The sequence below is a fragment of the Berghia stephanieae genome, chromosome 3, assembly GCF_034508935.2.
Source record: "Berghia stephanieae isolate SIO BIC M18660-M18661 chromosome 3, UCSD_Bste_1.3, whole genome shotgun sequence".
Classification (NCBI taxonomy): Eukaryota; Metazoa; Mollusca; class Gastropoda; order Nudibranchia; family Aeolidiidae; genus Berghia; species Berghia stephanieae.
The window spans coordinates 99,975,577-99,997,377 of NC_088362.1; the positions used below are offsets into that span (position 1 = coordinate 99,975,577).

At 36.0% G+C, this 21,801-nt stretch overlaps 2 protein-coding genes across 3 annotated transcripts in view; one reads left to right on the plus strand and one right to left on the minus strand.

Moving 5' to 3' along the window:
• Positions 1-14,109, minus strand: part of LOC144968973 (DNA-directed RNA polymerase, mitochondrial-like) — a 33,676-nt gene extending 19,567 nt beyond the window's left edge. Inside the window, exons 1-12 of the mRNA XM_078907878.1 lie at positions 13,856-14,109; positions 12,750-12,899; positions 11,372-12,369; positions 10,813-10,911; positions 10,311-10,469; positions 9,442-9,510; positions 8,753-8,854; positions 7,802-7,951; positions 7,011-7,104; positions 4,992-5,065; positions 2,996-3,238; positions 957-998 (exon numbers count right to left, since the gene is read on the minus strand). Coding sequence (XP_078764004.1) covers positions 957-998; positions 2,996-3,238; positions 4,992-5,065; positions 7,011-7,104; positions 7,802-7,951; positions 8,753-8,854; positions 9,442-9,510; positions 10,311-10,469; positions 10,813-10,911; positions 11,372-12,369; positions 12,750-12,899; positions 13,856-14,009 — 2,334 coding nt within the window. The 5' untranslated portion in view covers positions 14,010-14,109. The remainder of the gene's footprint in view (positions 1-956; positions 999-2,995; positions 3,239-4,991; positions 5,066-7,010; positions 7,105-7,801; positions 7,952-8,752; positions 8,855-9,441; positions 9,511-10,310; positions 10,470-10,812; positions 10,912-11,371; positions 12,370-12,749; positions 12,900-13,855) is intronic.
• Positions 14,110-18,385: 4,276 nt separating this feature from the next.
• Positions 18,386-21,801, plus strand: part of LOC144968974 (uncharacterized) — a 43,386-nt gene continuing 39,970 nt past the window's right edge. Inside the window, exons 1-2 of one of the 2 annotated variants that reach the window (XM_078907879.1) lie at positions 18,386-18,693; positions 20,584-21,080. In XM_078907879.1, coding sequence (XP_078764005.1) covers positions 20,829-21,080 — 252 coding nt within the window. In that variant the 5' untranslated portion in view covers positions 18,386-18,693; positions 20,584-20,828. The other variant, XM_078907880.1, reaches the window with a different exon arrangement.

Sequence of the window (21,801 nt, forward strand, 5' to 3'; positions counted from 1 at the left end):
ACACGAGCTGTCCAAGTACAATTCTTAGAGTGTAAAACACAATCGGTGGCAATCACATTCTCTTGGTGATGTTATGATTATGATGACAGTGATGATAGCGGTTGTTGTTCTCATCAACATTCTAATTAAGACGATGACAACATCTCATCAACATTCTAATTAAGACGATGATAACATCTCATCAACATTCTAATTATGACGATGACAACATCTCATCAACATTCTAATTATTACGATGACAACATCTCATCAACATTCTAATTATGACGATGACAACATCTCATCAACATTCTAATTATGACGATGACAACATCTCATCAACATTCTAATTATGACGTCATCAACATTCTAATCATGACCATGACAACATATCAACATTCTAATTAAGACGATGACAACATCTCATCAACATTCTAATTATGACCATGATAACATCTCATCAACATTCTAATTAAGACGATGACAACATCTCATCAACATTCTAATTATGACCATAACAACATCTCATCAACATTCTAATTATGACCATGACAACATCTCATCAACATTCTAATTAAGACGATGACAACATCTCATCAACATTCTAATTATGACCATGACAACATCTCATCAACATTCTAATTATGACGATGACAACATCTCATCATTATTCTAATTATGACGATGACAACATCTCATCAACATTCTAATTATGACGATGACAACATCTCATCAACATTCTAATTATGACGATGACAACATCTCATCAACATTCTAATTAAGACGATGACAACATCTCATCAACATTCTAATTATGACGATGACAACATCTCATCATTATTCTAATTATGACGATGACAACATCTCATCAACATTCTAATTATGACGATGACAACATTACCAGAAAAAAACAATATAATCATGCTGATGATAAAACAAATCATAACAATGAGACATTAAAAAAAAAATACTCTTACCATTTTAATTACATGCCTTGGCCATTTTTTCATTGAAGAATCCTGAATGAATAAAAATGAAAGAAATTATGGATGTGACCAAAACAAAACAAAACAAAAAAACGTGAGAGACAACAGCATTCAGATTTCGATTTTTGAAAAGGAAGGCAACCAATAGCAGTGTTTTTCGGGGGGGGGGGGGGGGGGGGGGGGGTTATTTATACCATTTCAATGACCCTGTGTCAGTGAAAATTTGAAACCAGTTGAGACAAAATTGATTTAGAGGTTTGATGATTCTTTTTTTTTTTTTTTTTATTTATTTAAAGATTGATTAAATAATGTTTTAAAACACCTTGTTTTTCAACAAAACTGACCACCAGAATAGGAAAATGCATCACCTTTTAAATGTCTATTACAAAAGACGTCTAACTTAAACGTTATTTTTTTTTGTTTGTTTGTTGCTTTAGGTCTCTTCCAACACAATTGAGGTTATATGAGAGACCGCTGAAACAAAAAAACAAGCAATCTAACAAAAATAAAACAAATGTAAATCAAAATCATAACCTAAAGATATCATAAGCTAAATTATAAATAACCAAGAACAAACAGGCAGAAGATTTACAGAAAAAAAAAATATCCCCTGTCAAAAATACAATCACAAACCAAAGAAGCAGGATAGGCTAGTAAAGAGAAGAAAAACGACATCACTATCGGATCGTACACCCATGCGAACATCATAGGTATATGATTCAAGGGTGATGCTCCCATCCAACCACCCGCATGGCACAAAACCGAAGGGCTAGAGCTCAGGTGGTCACTGGTTCGGATAAGTAAGTTAAATGTCTATGCAAGGGGGTACATACCAAATTAATTGTGTCATAATGACTAGTCATGGCAGCAGCCCATAACTTCCTGTGGGTACATACCAAATTAATTGTGTCATAATGACTAGTCATGGCAGCAGCCCATAACTTCCTGTGGGTACATACCAAATTAATTGTGTCGTAATGACTAGTCATGGCAGCAGCCCATAACTTCCTATGGGTACATACCAAATTAATTGTGTCATAATGACTAGTCATGGCAGCAGCCCATAACTTCCTGTGGTTACATACCAAATTAATTGTGTCATAATGACTAGTCATGGCAACAGCCCATAACTTCCTGTGGGTACATACCAAATTAATTGTGTCATAATGACTAGTCATGGCAGCAGCCCATAACTTCCTGTGGGTACATACCAAATTAATTGTGTCATAATGACTAGTCATGGCAACAGCCCATAACTTCCTGTGGGTACATACCAAATTAATTGTGTCGTAATGACTAGTCATGGCAGCAGCCCATAACTTCCTATGGGTACATACCAAATTAATTGTGTCATAATGACTAGTCATGGCAGCAGCCCATAACTTCCTGTGGTTACATACCAAATTAATTGTGTCATAATGACTAGTCATGGCAACAGCCCATAACTTCCTGTGGGTACATACCAAATTAATTGTGTCATAATGACTAGTCATGGCAGCAGCCCATAACTTCCTGTGGGTACATACCAAATTAATTGTGTCATAATGACTAGTCATGGCAACAGCCCATAACTTCCTGTGGGTACATACCAAATTAATTGAATCACAATGACTAGTCATGGCAGCAGCCCATAACTTCCTGTGGGTACATACCAAATGAATTGTGTCATAATGACTAGTCATGGCAGCAGCCCATAACTTCCTGTGGGTACATACCAAATTAATTGTGTCATAATGACTAGTCATGACAGCAGCCCATAACTTCCTGTGGGTACATACCAAATTAATTGTGTCATAATGACTCGTCATGGCAGCAGCCCATAACTTCCTATGGGTACATACCAAATTAATTGTGTCATAATGACTAGTCATGGCAGCAGCCCATAACTTCCTGTGGGTACATACCAAATTAATTGTGTCATAATGACTAGTCATGGCAGCAGCCCATAACTTCCTATGGGTACATACCAAATTAATTGTGTCATAATGACTAGTCATGGCAGCAGCCCATAACTTCCTGTGGGTACATACCAAATTAATTGTGTCATAATGACTAGTCATGGCAGCAGCCCATAACTTCCTGTGGTTGTCGAGCAAAGAATTCTTGTCCAGGTAACCTTCAGCAAACTGGTCATACAGCTTGGTCATTTTATCAGCCATGCCTGCCTTGACCCTGGATTCAGTGCTGTACATGCGGTTGACATGGTGACCCAGGGATAAATGACATACAGCCTGGGTTGGGCTGTAAGCCTCGGAAAACATCTCTTGCATATGCTGAGTGAAAAGATAAAATGTAAAACCATATATGAACTAAATAAAGGAATTTAAACAATATATATATACGCCAAGTGCCAAAGTGGTTATAAAGTCGAGGTAGACTGATTTTTTGGGGATGGTTTTTTTTCTTGTATTGTTCTTTCTTGCTTTGTCTGGCACCTCGTTCAGATCTTTATAAAGTTACTGTAGCCTGTAGGGAAAGAAGAGGGGTCATGGATTTGAGGCCCACTTCGTGCACATTCACGACCTTTCCTTGGACAGATTGTTAAGCCTAAGGCTGCTTACTAGGCAGACATGCCAAATTGAAAACTTCAAATTTAGTAACTTTTAGTAATTTGACAAGGAAATTTGTAATTTCTGAAATTGTGTACGAACAACCACAATATCATTATTATAATCATTATTATAGTAGTAATAGTAATAGTAGCAGTAGTAGTAGTAGTATACTAGTAGTTGTTCTTCTTCTTATCATTATTATTATTATTATTATTATTATTATTATTATTATTATTATTATTATTATTATTATTATTATTATTAAGTATTACTAAGAATTAAAAGTTCGTAATTTTCCATAAAATTTAGTATTTGGCGATGAAATTTGTCTAAAATTCGTAAAATTACGAACAATTTGTAAGATTTGACATGTATGACTAGGTCAACATGGGATATCAGGCCTTGCATTCGATACGTTATCTATAATACTCCATGGAATGCCAAGGCAAAGACATCTAACAATGCTGCTTGGAAAGGAATAATTTCCACTTTCAAAAATATCAGAACATATATTCAACCCATCTATTTTGGCGTTTTGTTTTTTTCAAATCAATTGGTAACAATAACTCAGACCTGCCAACCCTCCACATTCCAAAAGTGGAATCAGAATGCCTGAAAACAGGAATTTGAGACAAAAAATAGGAATTTCATCTCTTTCAACAACCCCCCCCCCCCCCCAACCTCTTTGCTCTTTTTTAAAATTATTCTGACCATTATCATCATTTTTGAAAATTGGAATTTTAGAGACAATGGCGGAATAATACAAAAAGGAAGTCTGAAAATAGGAATGATTCCGCCAAAAGCAGAAGGGTTGGCAGGTATGAATAACTATATGATATTAAAGTATAGTAGCACTGTGCAGAGGCTTTGTTATCCCTTCTGATCTGAAGTTCCTGTTTGAAAATATGGAAGGGTTCAAACAGTGGCGGAGAAGATTCCAAGAACAATCCACCAATGTCAACTTGACATGACCACCTCAAAGTCCTATCAAGACACTAGCAGCAGTTCCACCACATACTGTTTACAAAATGCTTATCAATAAGACAATGATAATCAAGTACAAAGAGATGGATTAGATGATATACAAGGGGGGAGGGGGGAAAGGTCATCAATCACAATAAGTCAAATCCATTTGTTTATTTCCCTCTTCCCTCTCAGCAAAATACAACAGGCAGGGCCTAAGAGAAATCCGAATGGTTTCATTCCAGAACCCAAAGACTCTTGGAAAAGACAAATGATATAGGGGTTTAGAAGATAAGTTTAAGATTTTTTGACTGGCCGTGCGTCATTTTAATCAATTGAAAAAAAAGGTAAAAAATTTGAAGTCAAAATTTTATAAATGCTTTTTTGTGCACAGTATTTGGGGGTATCTTTCTTGGTTTATTTATATATATAACTTTCAAAAAGCTATTTAATTGGAGCAATGATATCTGAACAATGCTTTCCCAACTGTGCACTCAAAGTTATAAATTACCTTGAAGATGATGTCAACATAAACATCAGGGGGGAATAGTTTCAGGTAAGGATAAACTGTCATCCACACATTATCTGAAAGAACATTGGGAAGACTAAGCATCAGTGACATATGAAGAATAAAAGCATAATGATTACTTTCTAATAATTGAGACGAGTTATATAAAGATAAAAAGACTATAATTTAAGAAAGCCTGGTGTTTCAATTGGCATGATTCTGTTTAACTACCTCACTCTGAAAACCCAGCAATATAATAATAATAAAAAAAAAATAAAAAAAAAAATAATAATAATAATAATAATAATAATAATAATAATAATAATAATAATAATAATAATAATAATAATAATAATAGATTCTTATAGGCCGCAAGGTATCCTCAACCATGATGGTCTCGGCGCTTTACATCAACGCAAAACAATGTCAAAGAATGTGACATCAAAAAAATAAATGTTTTTAAGGATTTCTTGAACACATACAGTGATTTGGACTCCCGGATGCTCTGTGGAATGGCGTTCCATGCAGATGGACAAAAATGAGAAATGGACATTGTTCCCGCTTTTGTACGAATACGTGGGATAGTCAAACGGGTGGTGTCATTGGAGAAACGCAAAGATATTTCTTTACGAGTTCTGTAAGGTAGGGAGGAGCAGTGTTTTCCAGACAACGATAAACTAGGACACATGCTTTGACTTTGACTCTTTTCTCAACATGCAGCCAGTGTAATCTTCGAAGGAGAGGTGTGGCAGAGTCAAACCTCCACTTTTGAAAGACCAATTTGGCAGCATTATTTTGGACCGTCTGCAGCCGCTTGAGATTATTTTCCAAGACATCAAACAACAGAGTATTACACTAATCCAGCTTTGAAAATAAAAGAGAAGCGATAAGTTTCTTGGTAACAGAAAGGAACTGTCGAATAGAACCAATTTATTTTCAACTGACACATCAATGATTGGATCATTGTCTTAATTTTGTGGTCCATCGAAAGTTCTGAATCTAAGAATGCTCCAAGATTTTTTACTTTGTCAACAATATCTATTGACACCTCTCCTACTTTCAATTCCTTCTCATTCCTAAATATTCTGTTCCCTACATACATCACCTTCATTTTGTCATTTAACCGTAGCCCATTCCTACCCACCCAATTCCTTACACCCAGTGTTTTTCACGTACTTATGGAATTTGTAAGATTTTGGTACATTCAGATCCAAACAACTGGGTGTCATCAGCATATTGGTGGTAGGAGAGGCCAAAGCCCCTGATAACCTTTAAAAAGTGAAACAAAGAGCACAGGTCCAAGAACTGACCCCCGTGGGACTTCAAACTATTTACAACTACAATTTGTTGTCTATCTAATAAATAAGATTTAAACCAACTGAGTGCTGCACCAGACATGCTGAAAGTTATTTTAAAATGTTTTAACAGCAAATCATAAGCGATAGTGTCAAAAGCTGATGATAAATCAAGAAGGTTAAGAAGTATATAGATATGTGGGCAAACACTTTGCAATGAAGCAGACCCGTGTCTTCTTCAAAGGGGAGTAATAATTGTTCCCCTCTGTTTCACAAAACAGGGCCATTAGCTCAGCACTTGCTGCATAAGTAAAAATACCATTATCGATCTCGGTGGAGTTAAGAAACGTTATAGAGACCAGGTTTAAGTCATAAGCCTTACAGCTATGAAGGACATCTTTATACTGACAAATCCCCCCCCCCCCCCCCCATCCTTTTTTTTTTTCATTTTGGCCAGAAATCTAATTGCTCAAAAAATCAATTAATAAAAAGACTTTCCACTTATAAAAAAGTCTCCAACCTAACAATTCTTTGAAGCATCAGGTCTGAGACTTTTTGACAAATTGGGGGACATTTTAATCAATCATTATTTGAAATTATATTTTCTGGCAAAAACGTTATTAAAAACGTGTTTTGTACAAATATGGACGAAGAGATGATTGAATCAGAGGCAATACAGGCAATGGTAATAAAACTTAATTCAATTATATTGTATTCCATTACTTACTTTGTGCTTTCTTTTCATAAGTTGGTAACTTCTCATTAAATGAGTTACATAAACTTTTCCTCCATCCTGCCATGATCTCTTTTCGGAGCTTGTTCTACGACAATAAGAAAAGCATAAATGATTTCAGAGATGTGAATTTCTTCTTTAGTCTCAGGATTTTTTTTTCATCAGAATATAATCGGGGTTAACAAAGAAAAAGTTTAGAGTTAGTCTAAACTCTCTTTAAAAACTGAAAGCGAAAATCATGTAAAAATTCAGTAAAACAAAACAAAACTGAAAATACAGTTAACATTACTGAAGCTTTGAGTAATCTTTACTTTTACTTGTATCAAAGTTATAATCATAATAGCTTTTTAGCATATTTGCCCTGGATTGTTATAAAAAGATAATTGAAGTGTAAAAAATATCAAACTTGGTCATTATCAGAAATTGACAATTTATTACTATATAATCATCATCCTCATCACAAGCTTCATTATTTCTGATCACTCTTCCGAATGACATATCAGATAACCCATACACTCCATCCATATGTTTCATGTACTCTAATAAAAACAACAAAAAAAACTCCCTTTATGAAAAATGTCATTATAATCATTAGTTAACACTTACCACTTCTATTCTTATTATTATTATAATTACTATTACCATCATTATCGTCACCATCAACAATATGATTCTTTTCTGTTTATAACCAATTATAAAAATTATTGCACACGAAATGATTAGGAGATATAATTCCCGTTTCTGTATATATTAAAATACTCCATTCTATTCATTTGAAATCTCACCATGTTGATATCCTCATTACTTCGCTTCTCTGGTGCGCAGATAGACTGAACCTCAACCAGTCCTGCTTTCTCTATTTTCATCTGTTTCTGCAACCGCGCCATTATCTCCCCTTTTTTCATATCCAAAGCATACTGATTATTTTCTAAACGCTGAAACAAAATCAAAATAAATAAGGCATTTAGTTAAATAGTTAAATGAATAAATAAATACATGACATTTCCAATATCACCATTCATCTGTACGCAAAATATCAAGTTGTATCAAATATACAATATATACAAATTTAGAACTTCGTAGAAAGAAAAAAAAATATGCATAAACCTTAGGAAAAAATAGATAAATATGACGGTAATGTAATCCATGGCTTGAAAAATAGCGACAAAGAAATTAATGCACACGTTGATATCCATGTGAAAATGATAAAAACTCCACTTTAATTCCGAATAAGTAAGGCATCAAATAAATCTAGAGATAGCAACAAATGAATGTATATATTCATAATACTATTTTTTTCTTTTCTTTTTTAATTATTAAAAATCTGGAAAAAAAAAAAAAGAGAGAGAGGTAAATTGAGCATTTAAATAGCGCAATATCCACTAAATGGGCTCAAAGCACTTTACAAGGGGTCCCAGACCAACAGCAATGCGTAACATAGAACGAGACATGACGCCTGTTTAGGCGATATTACAATTTTTTCAGACAGAGACAACACTGTCAACTGCCAGGTACTCATTTTACACCTGAGTACAGCAAGAGAATATGAGTAATGAGCCTTTTCCAAGGACCTAACTATGTGCAGAACGAGGCTCGAACCCAGGACCTTCCGATCCGAAAGCGAGTGTCATACCACTACCCCACATAGCAGCAAAGGTAAAGAAAAATCAAAATTAAAAAATAAATAAAAGCTCTCAGTGAGTTTGTGACACCAGAATGAATTAAGATTTACTTACCTTCGGGTTTTCACATTCTAGTTGTAAGAGCAACTCATTGGAATATCCTGATGGCAAAGGTGGTGGATTTGGAATGAAGTCTGGTTTTACCAAACGAATTGCCTGTCATGAAATGTTGTACTCCATTATAGGCATATTAATAACCAGGAAACACTCAGGATTATATTCAAGATTAAGCATTAAGTTGTTTTCTTTTAAATCAAAAAAATCAAAATCAATAAATCAAAATTTACCAATATAAAATTAATACATTTTTAACTTTTTTGCTTGTTAATGAAAAATACCAACTATTAATAGGAAGGAGTCTTTTATTTCAATTTGGAAATGAGTTAAAGAAAAGTAAAGCTGGAAATTTTAGGCATACTGGTTTTGAACTAAGATATTAATAAAATGATTTTGGTCTAGTGAGGTGAAAAACATTCTTTATATAGGGTAAGAAATGAACATAGAATTAAAAAACTAACACCAAAAAAAAATAGTTTAAAAAAAAACAAACAAACAAACAAACAAAAAAATTAAATCTGCTTATTCACAAAAGTTAAGCTGAAATTACTAAAACCCCCTTGCTTTCCAACCTATGTCAAAACAATATCATTCAGCAAAGACCAACACACCAGACTTGGGGAAATAAGCTCTTTTTAGAATAACTGCTTGAGATTTAAAGTGTTATACTATGTGATAGAACTTACTTTAATGACACAATCCCATTCATCTGATTCAAAACTGCAAGAGTTGGCAATTTCACCAAGATCAAAGCCCTGAAAATAAAAATGGAAGGAATCGTATCGAACAATTTCAAAATAAATCAAACCAATGGACAATAACACTCTATATCTTTTTTTTTTTTTAAACATCACACTTAATGAAATCTTGATCTTTAAAAATTTCTTTGATGATCCAGAAATTTATTTTTTTAAAATCATTCCACACTCAAACAAATTCATAGATGGTGAATCGAATAGTTGAGAGATTAGTTAATGTGTTTTTTGTTTTGTTTGTTTGTTGCTTTAGGTCTCTTCCAACACAATTGAGGTTATATGAGAGACCGCTGAAACAAAAAAACAAACAATCCAACAAAAATAGTACAAATGTAAATCAAAATCATAACCTAAAGATATCATAAGCTAAATTATAAATAACCAAGAACAAACAGGCAGAAGATTTACAGAAAAAAAAAATATCCCCTGTCAAAAATACAATCACAAACCATAGAAGCAGGATAGGCTAGTAAAGAGAAGAAGAAACGACATCACTATCGGATCGTACACTCATGCGAACATCATAGGTATATGATTCAAGGGTGATGCTCCCATCCAACCACCCGCAATGTGTTTTTTAAAACACAAAATTTTGTTTTCAACTTCAGACTATCAAAAACTTTCAGTGAAATGTATTGGCTCCATAATAGATCCCCCCCCCCCCCCCCCCCCCCCCACCCCTTTTACTACCACCAAAAATGGCAACAAATAAATATTACATACAAAATTGCACGGAATACCAGTACTAATTTCATGTGCCAGAATTTATGATAAATATAATCAATAGATTCAGGACTTACAGCCTTTCCTATATCTGCTATTAATCGTTCACATAAAAACGAGTCTGGCTCCTTCATTCGACCAACACATTCCAAGCAGCCAGCATAGGTCTGCAATGATGGGGAAACGTTCCATTGACGTAGAAGGGAGAACAGGGACTTGATGGCTTCTAGATTCTCCTGAGAAGGGAAAAAAATAGGAATGGGATGATAATCCTTTCATTGAGTGAAAAATAAGGTCTTTGGGAAAATTAAATGAAACGAGTATGTGATGTAAATCATGGACATGATAACAAAAACCACAACAACAATAACAATAATAATAATAATAAATAATAATATTAATGATGATGAAGATAATGAATAATTTTTTTAAAAAATAAATAAAAAGAAGAAGAAGAAGAAGAAGAAGAAGAAGAAGAAGAAGAAGAAGAAGAAGAAGAAGAAGAAGAAGAAGAAGAAGAAGAAGAAGAAGAAGAAGAAGAAGAAAAAGAAGAAGTAGTAGTAGTAGTAGTGAACAGACCTTTTTAGCAAGAGTATGAATGAGCCTGTTGAAAATCTCCAAAGAACTGGCCCCATGAATGTTGGATTGAAATTCAATATTACGCAAAGCCAGGAGTTCCTGAAATTGAAAAAAAAAAAAGAGGTTAGGGTAAAATATTTTTGTAACAAAATATCCCAAAAAGAAATAAAGAAAAAGAAAAGAAAAACAAAATAAATGGATTCAATAATAAATCATACATTAAAATCTTACAGCCAATAGTAAAACAAAGTGCAACAGGAATACACTATTCTATACCAAGGAATCGCACAATGTTGTCATTGTGTTACAGTATGGTCCTGAACTCCCAATACCTAAATTGAGTCAAAGGGTTCGATCCAGACATTTGAAAATATAAAAATATGTCCTTAAGAAAGGCATTTTGATCATTTTGCCTTAAAATTTCCTCGTCTTACCATGGATGCATCAAATTCGAAAGTAAAAAGCAACTTCTTTAATCTATAACAGCCTTAACCTTTGAATTAGTATTCAATTTAATGGCAAAAATATAGGTAAGTCATAAGAGGTAAAATTTACTCACATTTCCAGTAAAACAGCAAGCGTCTACAAAAGATTTATCAATCAGATCTTGGAAATCTTTGTGTTCTTGTCTTAGCTCTCTCATTCTGTCTTTGTTTTGTACCTGCAGAGCCAATGGTCTCTCAACTTTCCTTGATTTATGTGTTTCCCTGTCAGTCACAAGTGGAATCACCTGTTCAGATTCCGTTTCAAGGACAGTGTCTTTGTAGACATTTTCTTCAGTTGAAATATCACTTAATCTGCAATCCATTATTCTGTCAAATTGGATTTTATCTTCAGCAATTGTATCAGCTGTTTCAGTCTCAGATGTATTTAAAAAAACTGTTTTTTCATTGTCAAACTCTCCATGACTTTCCCAACTTCTCTTGCTATCAGCAAACTTTGACATTCCTTCTTTAAACTTCATAAACTGATGAGAAAGATCATTTTCATCTTGATAGGTAAAACTATGATCCCTGTTCCTCTCAAGGCCAGAGAGAGATTTCACAGTAACGGTGTGGCTAAATATTTTATCTGAAGCTATACTTTTTTGTAAGTCTTGAAAAACATCTGACAAAGTTGGAAGAGGAACATTTGAGTTCTGCCCAAAAGGCACTGAGGTATTGCCATCATTTTGTTTGTCACTTAAATATTTTTGCACAAAGTTAATGCTAGGTGGAATACTATATTTATGACCATTATTTGTATGAGAAATTTTATCTGTCTCTTCTTTATAAAATTCAGTGAGATGAGTAATTTTTGCATTTTGTATAGGCTTATAATCACAAATGTCTTTCTTACTGTGTTTTAGATTTTGTAATTGAGAATCTAGTCTTTCTGAGAAAACATCACACACTTTCGTATCTCTAAAAATGTCACTTTGAACAGTTAATGCTTCCACAGTTGTGTCACCAAGTCGAATGACTGAGTCATTGCTATAAGTGTGTGTGGTCACGACTTGACGATTCTTATTGTGATATGAATCTTCTTGCATCAGCTGGACAGCTCTTTTGGTCAGAACTGGAAGAAAAATGAAGAAATCAGTAGATACAGTTAAAATGTAAGATGAATTTCCTTTGATTTCTAGCCCATATGGCAGGAAACATTCGAAAAGTAAAAAAAGACGAGGCTTGATTAAGTCAGTTTGAAAATTAATAACTCAATTGTTTACAAACTAAAGTAAGATTCAGCCCAAGACAACACACAACGATGTGTCATGTCTTTTAGCAAAACCACACTAAATTCTTGTGTGGAGATCAGGGATGTAACCATGTAGTTTTGAAACCCAAACACATACCTATCATTGATACTGCCCCTTTAACACTAATGAAACTGAAATCAACTTCAGTTCCAAGAGAATTATGGCTCTAAAAGGATACTTTCCATTTTTATATACTTACGCTGAGTAAAGTCCTTTTGAAGATTTGCCAACTCCCTTTTCTGCTGAGCCTTGCTTTTTCTCTTTCGCTTCTTCCATTTTTGGAGGGATTTACTCATATGTGGCTTTGCTATGGTTGAATAACATGGTGTTGGTGTTGGATTGGACAATCCTTCAAATGAAAAATAAATCACATAAAAGAATATGAGAGGAGGAGGAGGAGGAGGAGAGGAAAAAGCAGAAGCAGAAGCAGAAGAAGCAATAGAAGAAGAAGAAGAAGAAGAAGAAGAAGAAGAAGAAGAAGAAGAAGAAGAAGAAGAAGAAGAAGAAGTTCAAGAAGAAGAAGAAGAAGAAGAAGAAGAAGAAGAAGAAGAAGAAGAAGAAGAAGAAGAAGAAGAAGAAGAAGAAGAAGAAAATAAGTCAAATATCATAATCATTTAAACTATATAATAATCTCAACTTACACTGGTCGGTAAACATAAAAAAAAAACACAATTAATACCTAGAGGAATAAAATAACACCAACCAATTAATTAATATTATAATCACAACACTCCCAATGATTGTGCCAATCACAATCACAAGATGCTGTGTCACGGGAATAACCAATTTTCGTTATTGGCAGTCATGTGTGGGAAACTGGGAATAATGACAGCCTTAAAGTTACACACATAGACAAGTGTTTTGGTACGATGAAAGATGTCATATCCATCTGGCGGATGTTGTTATAATTTCATTTAAACCCATAGCATCAATAGTCGGGTACGACATCACAAACACACAATAAAAACCCACTCACGAACTCAGTTTTTCACGACATGAAAACAGCTCACAACAACCCCCTTTTTTAGACACAGTAAACAGTAACACAGTGCCGGTGGGAACAACAACAAACCAGAACTCATCAGATCAATTTATTTGTAATATATTTATGTTCCCCACAAGACCAAGCCCAGCCCCCCCCCCCCCACCTGCGTTAGTTCCAAACTGATATTACAGCAATGTTTAAATGAAACGATTAAAGCATAATTTTTCCCCCAGTTAGATTCTAAATGCGATCTAAAGAAAAGAATAAGTGTGGGTCACAAATCAAGGAACTCTATCGATAACAGGTTACATTACTCTTACCTAATGAAGGTTTTAGCAAGTGAATAACATGTTGTCGCTGTCTCTGGGATTTATTAATGAACAAATCCGTTTGAGGTTGGCTAAACAGACTATTCCTTAAAGAAAAAAGTCGTCCGCAATTAAATAATCTCAAAAGTGTCATCTTTTTTATCATTGAACTTGAGCATTCTCATGTGGGTTTGTTGTTGGTCGAACACTGAACACATTGGTTTTGACAACCGTGACCTAACCTTTCCCTTTGGCCTTTGACCTTTGACTGTACAGTGTACACCAAATTAACACGTTAGTGTTTCACATGGCTATGTCAATATTATGGGTTCAAAAAAAGCATTGACATAATATGTCCATTGACCTTTATTCTTAGTATATCTTTAATTTGTCTCATTATTTTCCCTATCTCAATGGGGTTTAAGTCTGGAGAGAGCACACATCCTTGTCTCACTCCTCTTTCTATGGGTTAGAATTTACTTGTCTGTTTTTTGTACAGTCACGGTTCCCAGTTTTTTTGTTGTTTTTTTGTTGTTTTTTTTTTTTAAATGATTCTTAGGCTATTTCCTTCAACATCCAGGACTTGGGATTAAAAATTAGATCAGAATGTCTCACTCTATCAAATGCTTTAGTGTAGTCAATGAAAGGTACTTAAACATCTTTTATGACCTATAAACTTCTTTCTATTATGGTTCGCTGTGTGTAAATTGTGTTTTCTGTGCCTTCACCTTCCACAAAACCACATTGTTCAACTCCTGTCTCTGGCTTATTCTATAGATAGTATGCGCTTGGCTAAGAAGCTCATAACAATACCATCCGGAAGTATAACGAACCAACACACAAAACTGTGTGTATCCATGAGCGTTTATGGTCTGGTTCACACAATTCAGTGAGCATTACTCATAAACGCGGATGGCAAAAAAAAAAAAACAATAACAAAGACCTGAGATACGTCATCTTCGAACTATCTATTGCTTGCTCTATGCATTATAAGGCTTATCAGACCTGCAAATAAGTGCACGTCGGTCCAAAGCAGTGCCGTCTCTGGTTGCCTTGGTCTTGGTCCGAAGTCAACAGCAACATTCAACACGCAGGACAAGATATGAGACATGTATGGTGCAATTACTATCGTTTAGACAAAGACAACGCTTTCACCGACAAGGTATTCGTTTTACACCTGAGCGTGATGAGAGAAAATAAGTAAAGACCTTTTTTTCCAATGGCTCAACTTTGCGCCGCCAAAAGCGGTACTAATCAAACTAGGGCTTTACCGCCAAGAAGGCTGCTGCTTCTTATGGTTCACACTATTATGTTATGACGATCGACTCAATCAGCAAAGTCCGGTCCGCATTCGTGCACCGTCGCGAACCCGCCTGGTAGCATCGTCACAACACACCTTTCGACTAGATGCTCTGCCGTTTCGGGTTCTTGTCCACAGCGTGGACATAAAGGACAGGAAGTTAGACCCCACTGATGAAACGCACCGGCCGTTAGGCAGCTCCTCGACCGAAGCCGATTCGCAGCTACCCAGTGTCTCATCTTACTGGTATCAAAGCCTGGCAACTTCTCACCAAGCTTAGAGGAGTGTAGGTCCCTGCCCCCACGAGGGATTGAATTCGTCCAAACCGACTTCCATCTCGTATGTGCAGCTCTGTCCGTAGTCAGGGATTCTGCGTACAAGGGTTGCCGGGACTTATTTCGGCTCGAAACGGGGGCACCGTTCATTATGCGCATGAGAGGGGTATCCCCATTCCCTCTCTCTTTGATCTTTCTCAGCCAGTTTCCCGTAATGGTCTCCCTCCGGACATCGGGGGGCTGGATCGCTGCCATTATCGGGCCCCATTCTCTAGGGGTTGTTGCTAGCGTTCCCGACACTATGTGCATCGACTTGCGAAGTTTTACATCCACCTTCTCAACGTTTCTGCTTCTACCCCACACTGGAGCGCAATACTCCGCGGTGGAATAGCATAGTGCCAGGGCGGATGTTCTCAGGAGCTCTTGGCTAGCGCCCCAAGTCGATCCGCCAGCTTCCTCAGAAGACTGTTCCGTTTCTCTATCTTCCGGGCAACCCCTTCGAGATGGACCCGATAGGTAAGGCTGCGATCCAACGTCACCCCTAAATATTTTGGACGCGGCTCCCGGCGAGTGTTTTACCACAAAACTTTAAAGCTGAATAAAGACAATATTCAAAGGTAAAAGTGTAGCTGGAGTGTAGCAGTACAGTCTGATACGAGGTATCACTACCTTGCCTCCGTGCAAAGATTCAATCATGCTGACAGCCAAAGCTGAGAGGTCTGACCCAGAGATTAAGGAGATGGGCCTCTTTTTTGTCTGTGATCTGAGTAAGGAATAATCCAATCTGGCATCCAAACAAGATTTCCCCATCTCGTGGATCAACATCTCCAATCGTGAAGCGGTACGGGATAGGACCAAGGTTACACATATGTGACCCATTGTATCAAAGCGGTATTATGTCGGAATAAACTGAATGAGGAAAGTTAAAGTTATAACCTTAAAGATAAAACATGGTGTTTCCTTCTGTTTGTTATGGTAGAGTATCAATACTATTTATTGCATTTCGAAACGTTCTAAAGTCCTTTTTTCCACCGTTTTATCTCTAAATTCACTTCTTGGGGTATAACAAACACATCCCGACATAATACCGATTTGAGACGGCGGGCCACATATGTAAGTAAAGGAAGCCTCGGCTGGGACTCACAACATGACCTAAATTAGGTTGGGGGGGTTTGAACGTAGCCAAAGAGCATAGGATACAGTATACAAGTCCCCTGGCGTCACTCTCAGTTTAAGCTAGCGACTTCGATGGTATCTATGCCGTTAGGAATGGCATTTTTCACACAGTTTCTTCACCCAGCAGTGACCGGGTAGCTGGGTCTGTTATATCGGAAGGAAAGCCTATCTCAACCGTAGCTAGCAATTGGATTCAGTAGTCTGATGTCACGCCGCCCGGCAACGGCGGCCATCTTGGTTCTAAACAAAGAAAATCCTTACTTTTTAGTCTTCATGCTGGCTAGAACTTTTCATAAGTCTTGTGATCAGAATGTGTAAAAGTCAAAACATGATCAAATTTATGCGTTTTTTCCCCTCTGGATACGCTTTTATGCTCGCCGGAAAATATTTCATACGGGCGTCCGCCATTGTTCCGATAGTTTAGAGCCAGTGTTACTAAGTTACCATGCGTCATTAGGAAGGAAGTGACGTTACGACTGTTGAAGAGTATTGTTACTGTCCATTTAGCGCTACCGAAACCGGGTTAAACTCCGGCTCTATGGGCTCTGTGGCGGTCCCTAAAGGAAAAGGACTACTCAGATGTAGAAACAATACAGGTATTCGATTATTTAGGGTCAGACCAATCAATTTTCTCAGTTTACCTCGGTCTCATATTATTCTTTATTGCTTGAGATGATTATATGTAGTAACATAAACAAATACATTCGTAACGAATGTGACGATTTTCCTTTGGGTAGCAAGGAGGGGTTTAAACATTTGGAGTAGGACTAAAGTAGGATCACCAGTCAATAAAGGTTGATTTGTTTTACCTTGTAGTTTTATTTCTGCTATTTTTTTTTTTTCAACTGTATCATTTATACCTTTCCAGGTCTTATTTTTTATTTAACCTTCTTGCACTAATTATGTCCTGAAGCAGAATACCTATCCCGTTTTTGCTCCCGTTAGAAACGTTCAACATGTCGCTGAGCATCGTGTCCCCTGTGTTAAATTCGCTCCTTTCAATATTAGACATTGTCTATGATTGTATTATACCTGAGTCAGTGCGATAATGTGCGTGAGATTCATCATCATCCTTATTATCATCATCATCATCTTCATCATCATCATCATCATCATCATCATCATCATCATCATCATCTCCATCATCACCACCACCACCACCAACACAAAACCGCCGCCGCCACCACTGCCAACCCCCTCCCCCTAATAATAACAATTTTTTTTTTAAAAGATCATAATGAAGATGGACTACAAAACTGATTTAACAATAAAAGTTGGAAACGACTCGTGAAATCCTGAATAATACATTATTATCGAAAGATGATATCATAAATTTAAATCCATTAACACGAATCAAATAATGGGTGAGTGTAAGGCAACGACAGTCGATATGGTGGTGAAAAGAAAAAGAAGTCAACTTATGTATTCATATCATTATATGTAACCCATTGTCTCAAAACGGTATTATGTCGGAACGAACCAGGTGTTTAAAAGCCGAATTAAATGTTAAACTGGTCAAAAATATAAATTGTTGGAATTAGCACCCTAAAATATGGTATCCAATCTCCTCAATAAAACATACAAACTCTACACAAGTCTGATATTTCTGGCTATAAATTCAATTTTCAACACCTTAACCATCCCGACTTAACACCGTTTTGAGGCGAAGGGTCACATATATGTCCGTTAATCAAGCACAATAGCTAGTTACACTTGATTTACCAAACATGTCGCAGGTTATTCAGTAACGATTCCTACCAATCAGACCTTTAATAACGCCGCACAATTAACACACACAATGCCAGTAGCGAGTAATTCAAGGAAAGACTTGCCCCAGTTCCTGCCTGTGACCGATTATTGCCGTCGCGTTCTTAGTTACCGACGAGGATTAACATGCACCGCTCTCCCACGTTAAGTTACTGAATTTGTTCAGTGGATTTTATTAACATTACAATTCAATATTAAATACATATTTGATTTGTGAATCGTTTTATTCGGTCGTTTTGATTGACATTGTGTGCAAAGGCTTGTCGTGTTCATATTTATTCTTTCGAAGATCATTGTCGTAAGAAATGGATGACCTCAAACCAAAAAAATGGGTGAGATTATTTTTTCTTCTGAGAGGAATGGATAATTTGTGAATATTAAGGAATAATTTTTCTTCTTATCTTTGATGTTTTTCGTATCCGATCGGATAAGTTTATTTGTGTTCAATTATTCAGGTATAACAGAATTTGAAGCATTGTGACTTTGTTTTTACTCTCTCTCTCTCTCTCTATCTCTCTCTCTCTGCTCTCTCTCTCTCTATCTATCTCTCTATCTATCTATCTATCTCTCTCTATCTATCTATCTATCTATCTATCTATCTATCTATCTATCTATCTATCTATCTATCTATCTATCTATCTATCTATCTATCTATCTATCTATCTATCTATTTATTTATTTATTTATGAATTTATTAATCTATATCAATCTATTCTCGTTGCATGTTTTTATGCTTACTATAACGTAGATTTATTTTCTCATGTCCAACTTAAGGATAATATTATTAAGTTGATTTTTTTTTCTTCGTTAATATGATCTTAAAACATATTATCGTAACAGAACATATAACATATCATAGTAAGGGCTGCCTCGATCAAAGACTTTTAACCCTCTCTCCTTATCACCTACAGCAAATAGGTTTTTTATTATTCAGATTTATTTAGTACATCACAATGATATTTGTTTAATTAATAAGAACTTAAAGTTGTTTTGGAGAGAGAGAGAGAGAGAGAGAGAGAGAGAGAGAGAGAGAGAGAGAGAGAGAGAGAGTTTAAAAAATCAAATTTTCTGCTGGGCAAGCCTGCGATTTTTGGGGAAATACTGAAAATGATCTGTAAGGAGAGAGAAGAAAGACTCGGGTTAAAAATTCATAGATTGATCATAACTATAACTATGATCATCATTCACACCATAAGCAATAAAAAATATATCAATTAAAAAACTTAAACCTACTTATTCATCAATTTCATATTTTAAGTTTTGGAACTCAAGGGAAGGGATTTTTTTTTTTCTGGTGGGTTTTGTTGTTTTTTTTTTTTTTTGTTTGTTTTTGTTTTGTTTTGTTTTTTTTTGTTTGTTTTTGTTTGTTTTGTTTGACAAGTTCCATTGCTGGAGTTTTGTTATCATAATTTATTTAGGAAACACGGTTTATGGTATCATAGTTGAAAAGCTTGAAAGGCAAGATGCTAGCTGCAAATTAACCTGAATACACGAATATATCATTCACCACCAGGTCCCTACATTTGACTCCAACTGTTTAATAATTGAGCAAATAAAATACTTGATCTTTTATATAGCGCAATATCCACTAAACGTGCTCAAAGCGCTTTACAAAAGGTCTCTAGCCAACAGCAACAAGTAACATGTAGAACGAGACATAACGCCTGTTAGGCGATGTTACAATTTTTTTCAGAAAGAGACAACGCTGTTAACGGCCAGGTACTTATTTTACACCTGAGTACGGTGAGAGAATGTAAGTATAGAGCCTTTTCCAAGGACTCAACTATGCGCCGAGAGAGGCTCGAACCCAGGACCTTCCGATCCAAAAGCGAGTGTCATACCACAAGTTCACAAAGTCCGCCACCTTAACCATCTCCTTACCACCTACAGCAAAATCGTCACATTTGTTACGACACAATAGAAATGTTTCTTATTCAAATTAATTTTATACATCACAACTTTTGAACAATTATCTTTGTTTAATCTATAAAAACGTAAAATTGTTTTGTAGAGAGCTTGTTTGATTTTTAAAAATCAACTTTTCTGCTGGGTAAGCCTGCCATTTTGGGAAAATACTGAAAATACTCGGTTAGGAAAGTGTTCAGATACCAAGAGCGACCAGGTCAACTGCTCTCATACTATTACTTCTCATTTTATTACTGAGTCATTTAAATTTCACAAGGTTGTTGCCTTATTTCTGTTTTTATAATTTCATTTTTCAGAAAAAGTTAATAAAAGACAGCATTTTAAGCGAGATGTCGATGATGCAAAACCAAGATTATAATTTGGTGGTTATGGAAAACATATTTTAGATAAGCAATTTAAAGAATGCCCCCTTGATGGGCGGGGTCAAATTGGAGGCAAAATACATGTCACGTGATTAGGCGGCACATCACCGTAACTTTCAATTAATTTGTATTCGGAGGATTCATAATCTGGAATATTTGAATCTGGAATATTTGAAACAATGGCTATGAACGCAGTGGAATTCCTCACTTCTCATCGAGTGGTCGTTAACAGACACGCACGAGGAGCGCCAGTGCCCCACCTTACAGATGAGGCTATCCAAACAACGCGGTCCGAGTTGGACAAGGCTCTTCCTTATACTTCCGTGAAGTGGAGGGGCCGAGGTGGTGGTCAGCCCACCTTTAGTGGAATCGAATTTGACAGACAATTGGATAAAGTATCGATCTGGCTGGAGGGATGGTCTCACCCAGAGGTAGGTCGGAATGCACATTGATAATATTACTACTCACTTGGACAGTTAAAACATCATAGTTTTGAAAGGGGGGGGGGGTAGGAGCGTAGCCATCGTTATGTTATAGATAGTTCGAAGATGACGTCACACGGGTCTTTGTTAATGCCATCCGCGTTTATGAGTAATTCTCACTAAACTGAATAAACCAGACTATAAACAATCATGGTTACACAGAGTTTTGTGTGTTGGTCTGCTATACTTCCGGATGGAAATGTTATGAGCTTCTTAGCCAAGCGCATACTATCTATAGCCTGACACTGAAATCCAAAAGGACTGGCGGTTTGACGTCATTATTTGGTTTTTGCACCGCCTAGTGAGTTGTCGTTAGTAGAGCTCATGGAAACAAGTGGTCCCATTGGTTGAACTATTGAATTCAACTCACGATTTGTTTTTTTTTTTTTTTTTTTTGTGGCAAAAGACTGGCATTTTGACGTCATTTTTTGGTCAGTGTCAGGCCATAACTTTACGAAGGCCACGGTGTCAGGCCATAACTTTACGAAGACCACGGTAGGAGACACTCCACCAACTTTAGATTGCCGAATTACCCCCATCGTCTTATAATGTTGTTTTGTCGGGTGTACCAGATGTCGGAAACTGATTTGAAATTTAAGCAAATTTAAGAAATTTTACTTTTTAGCATAATATTATCATTTCATTTCAATAAAATAATATAACTTATGCC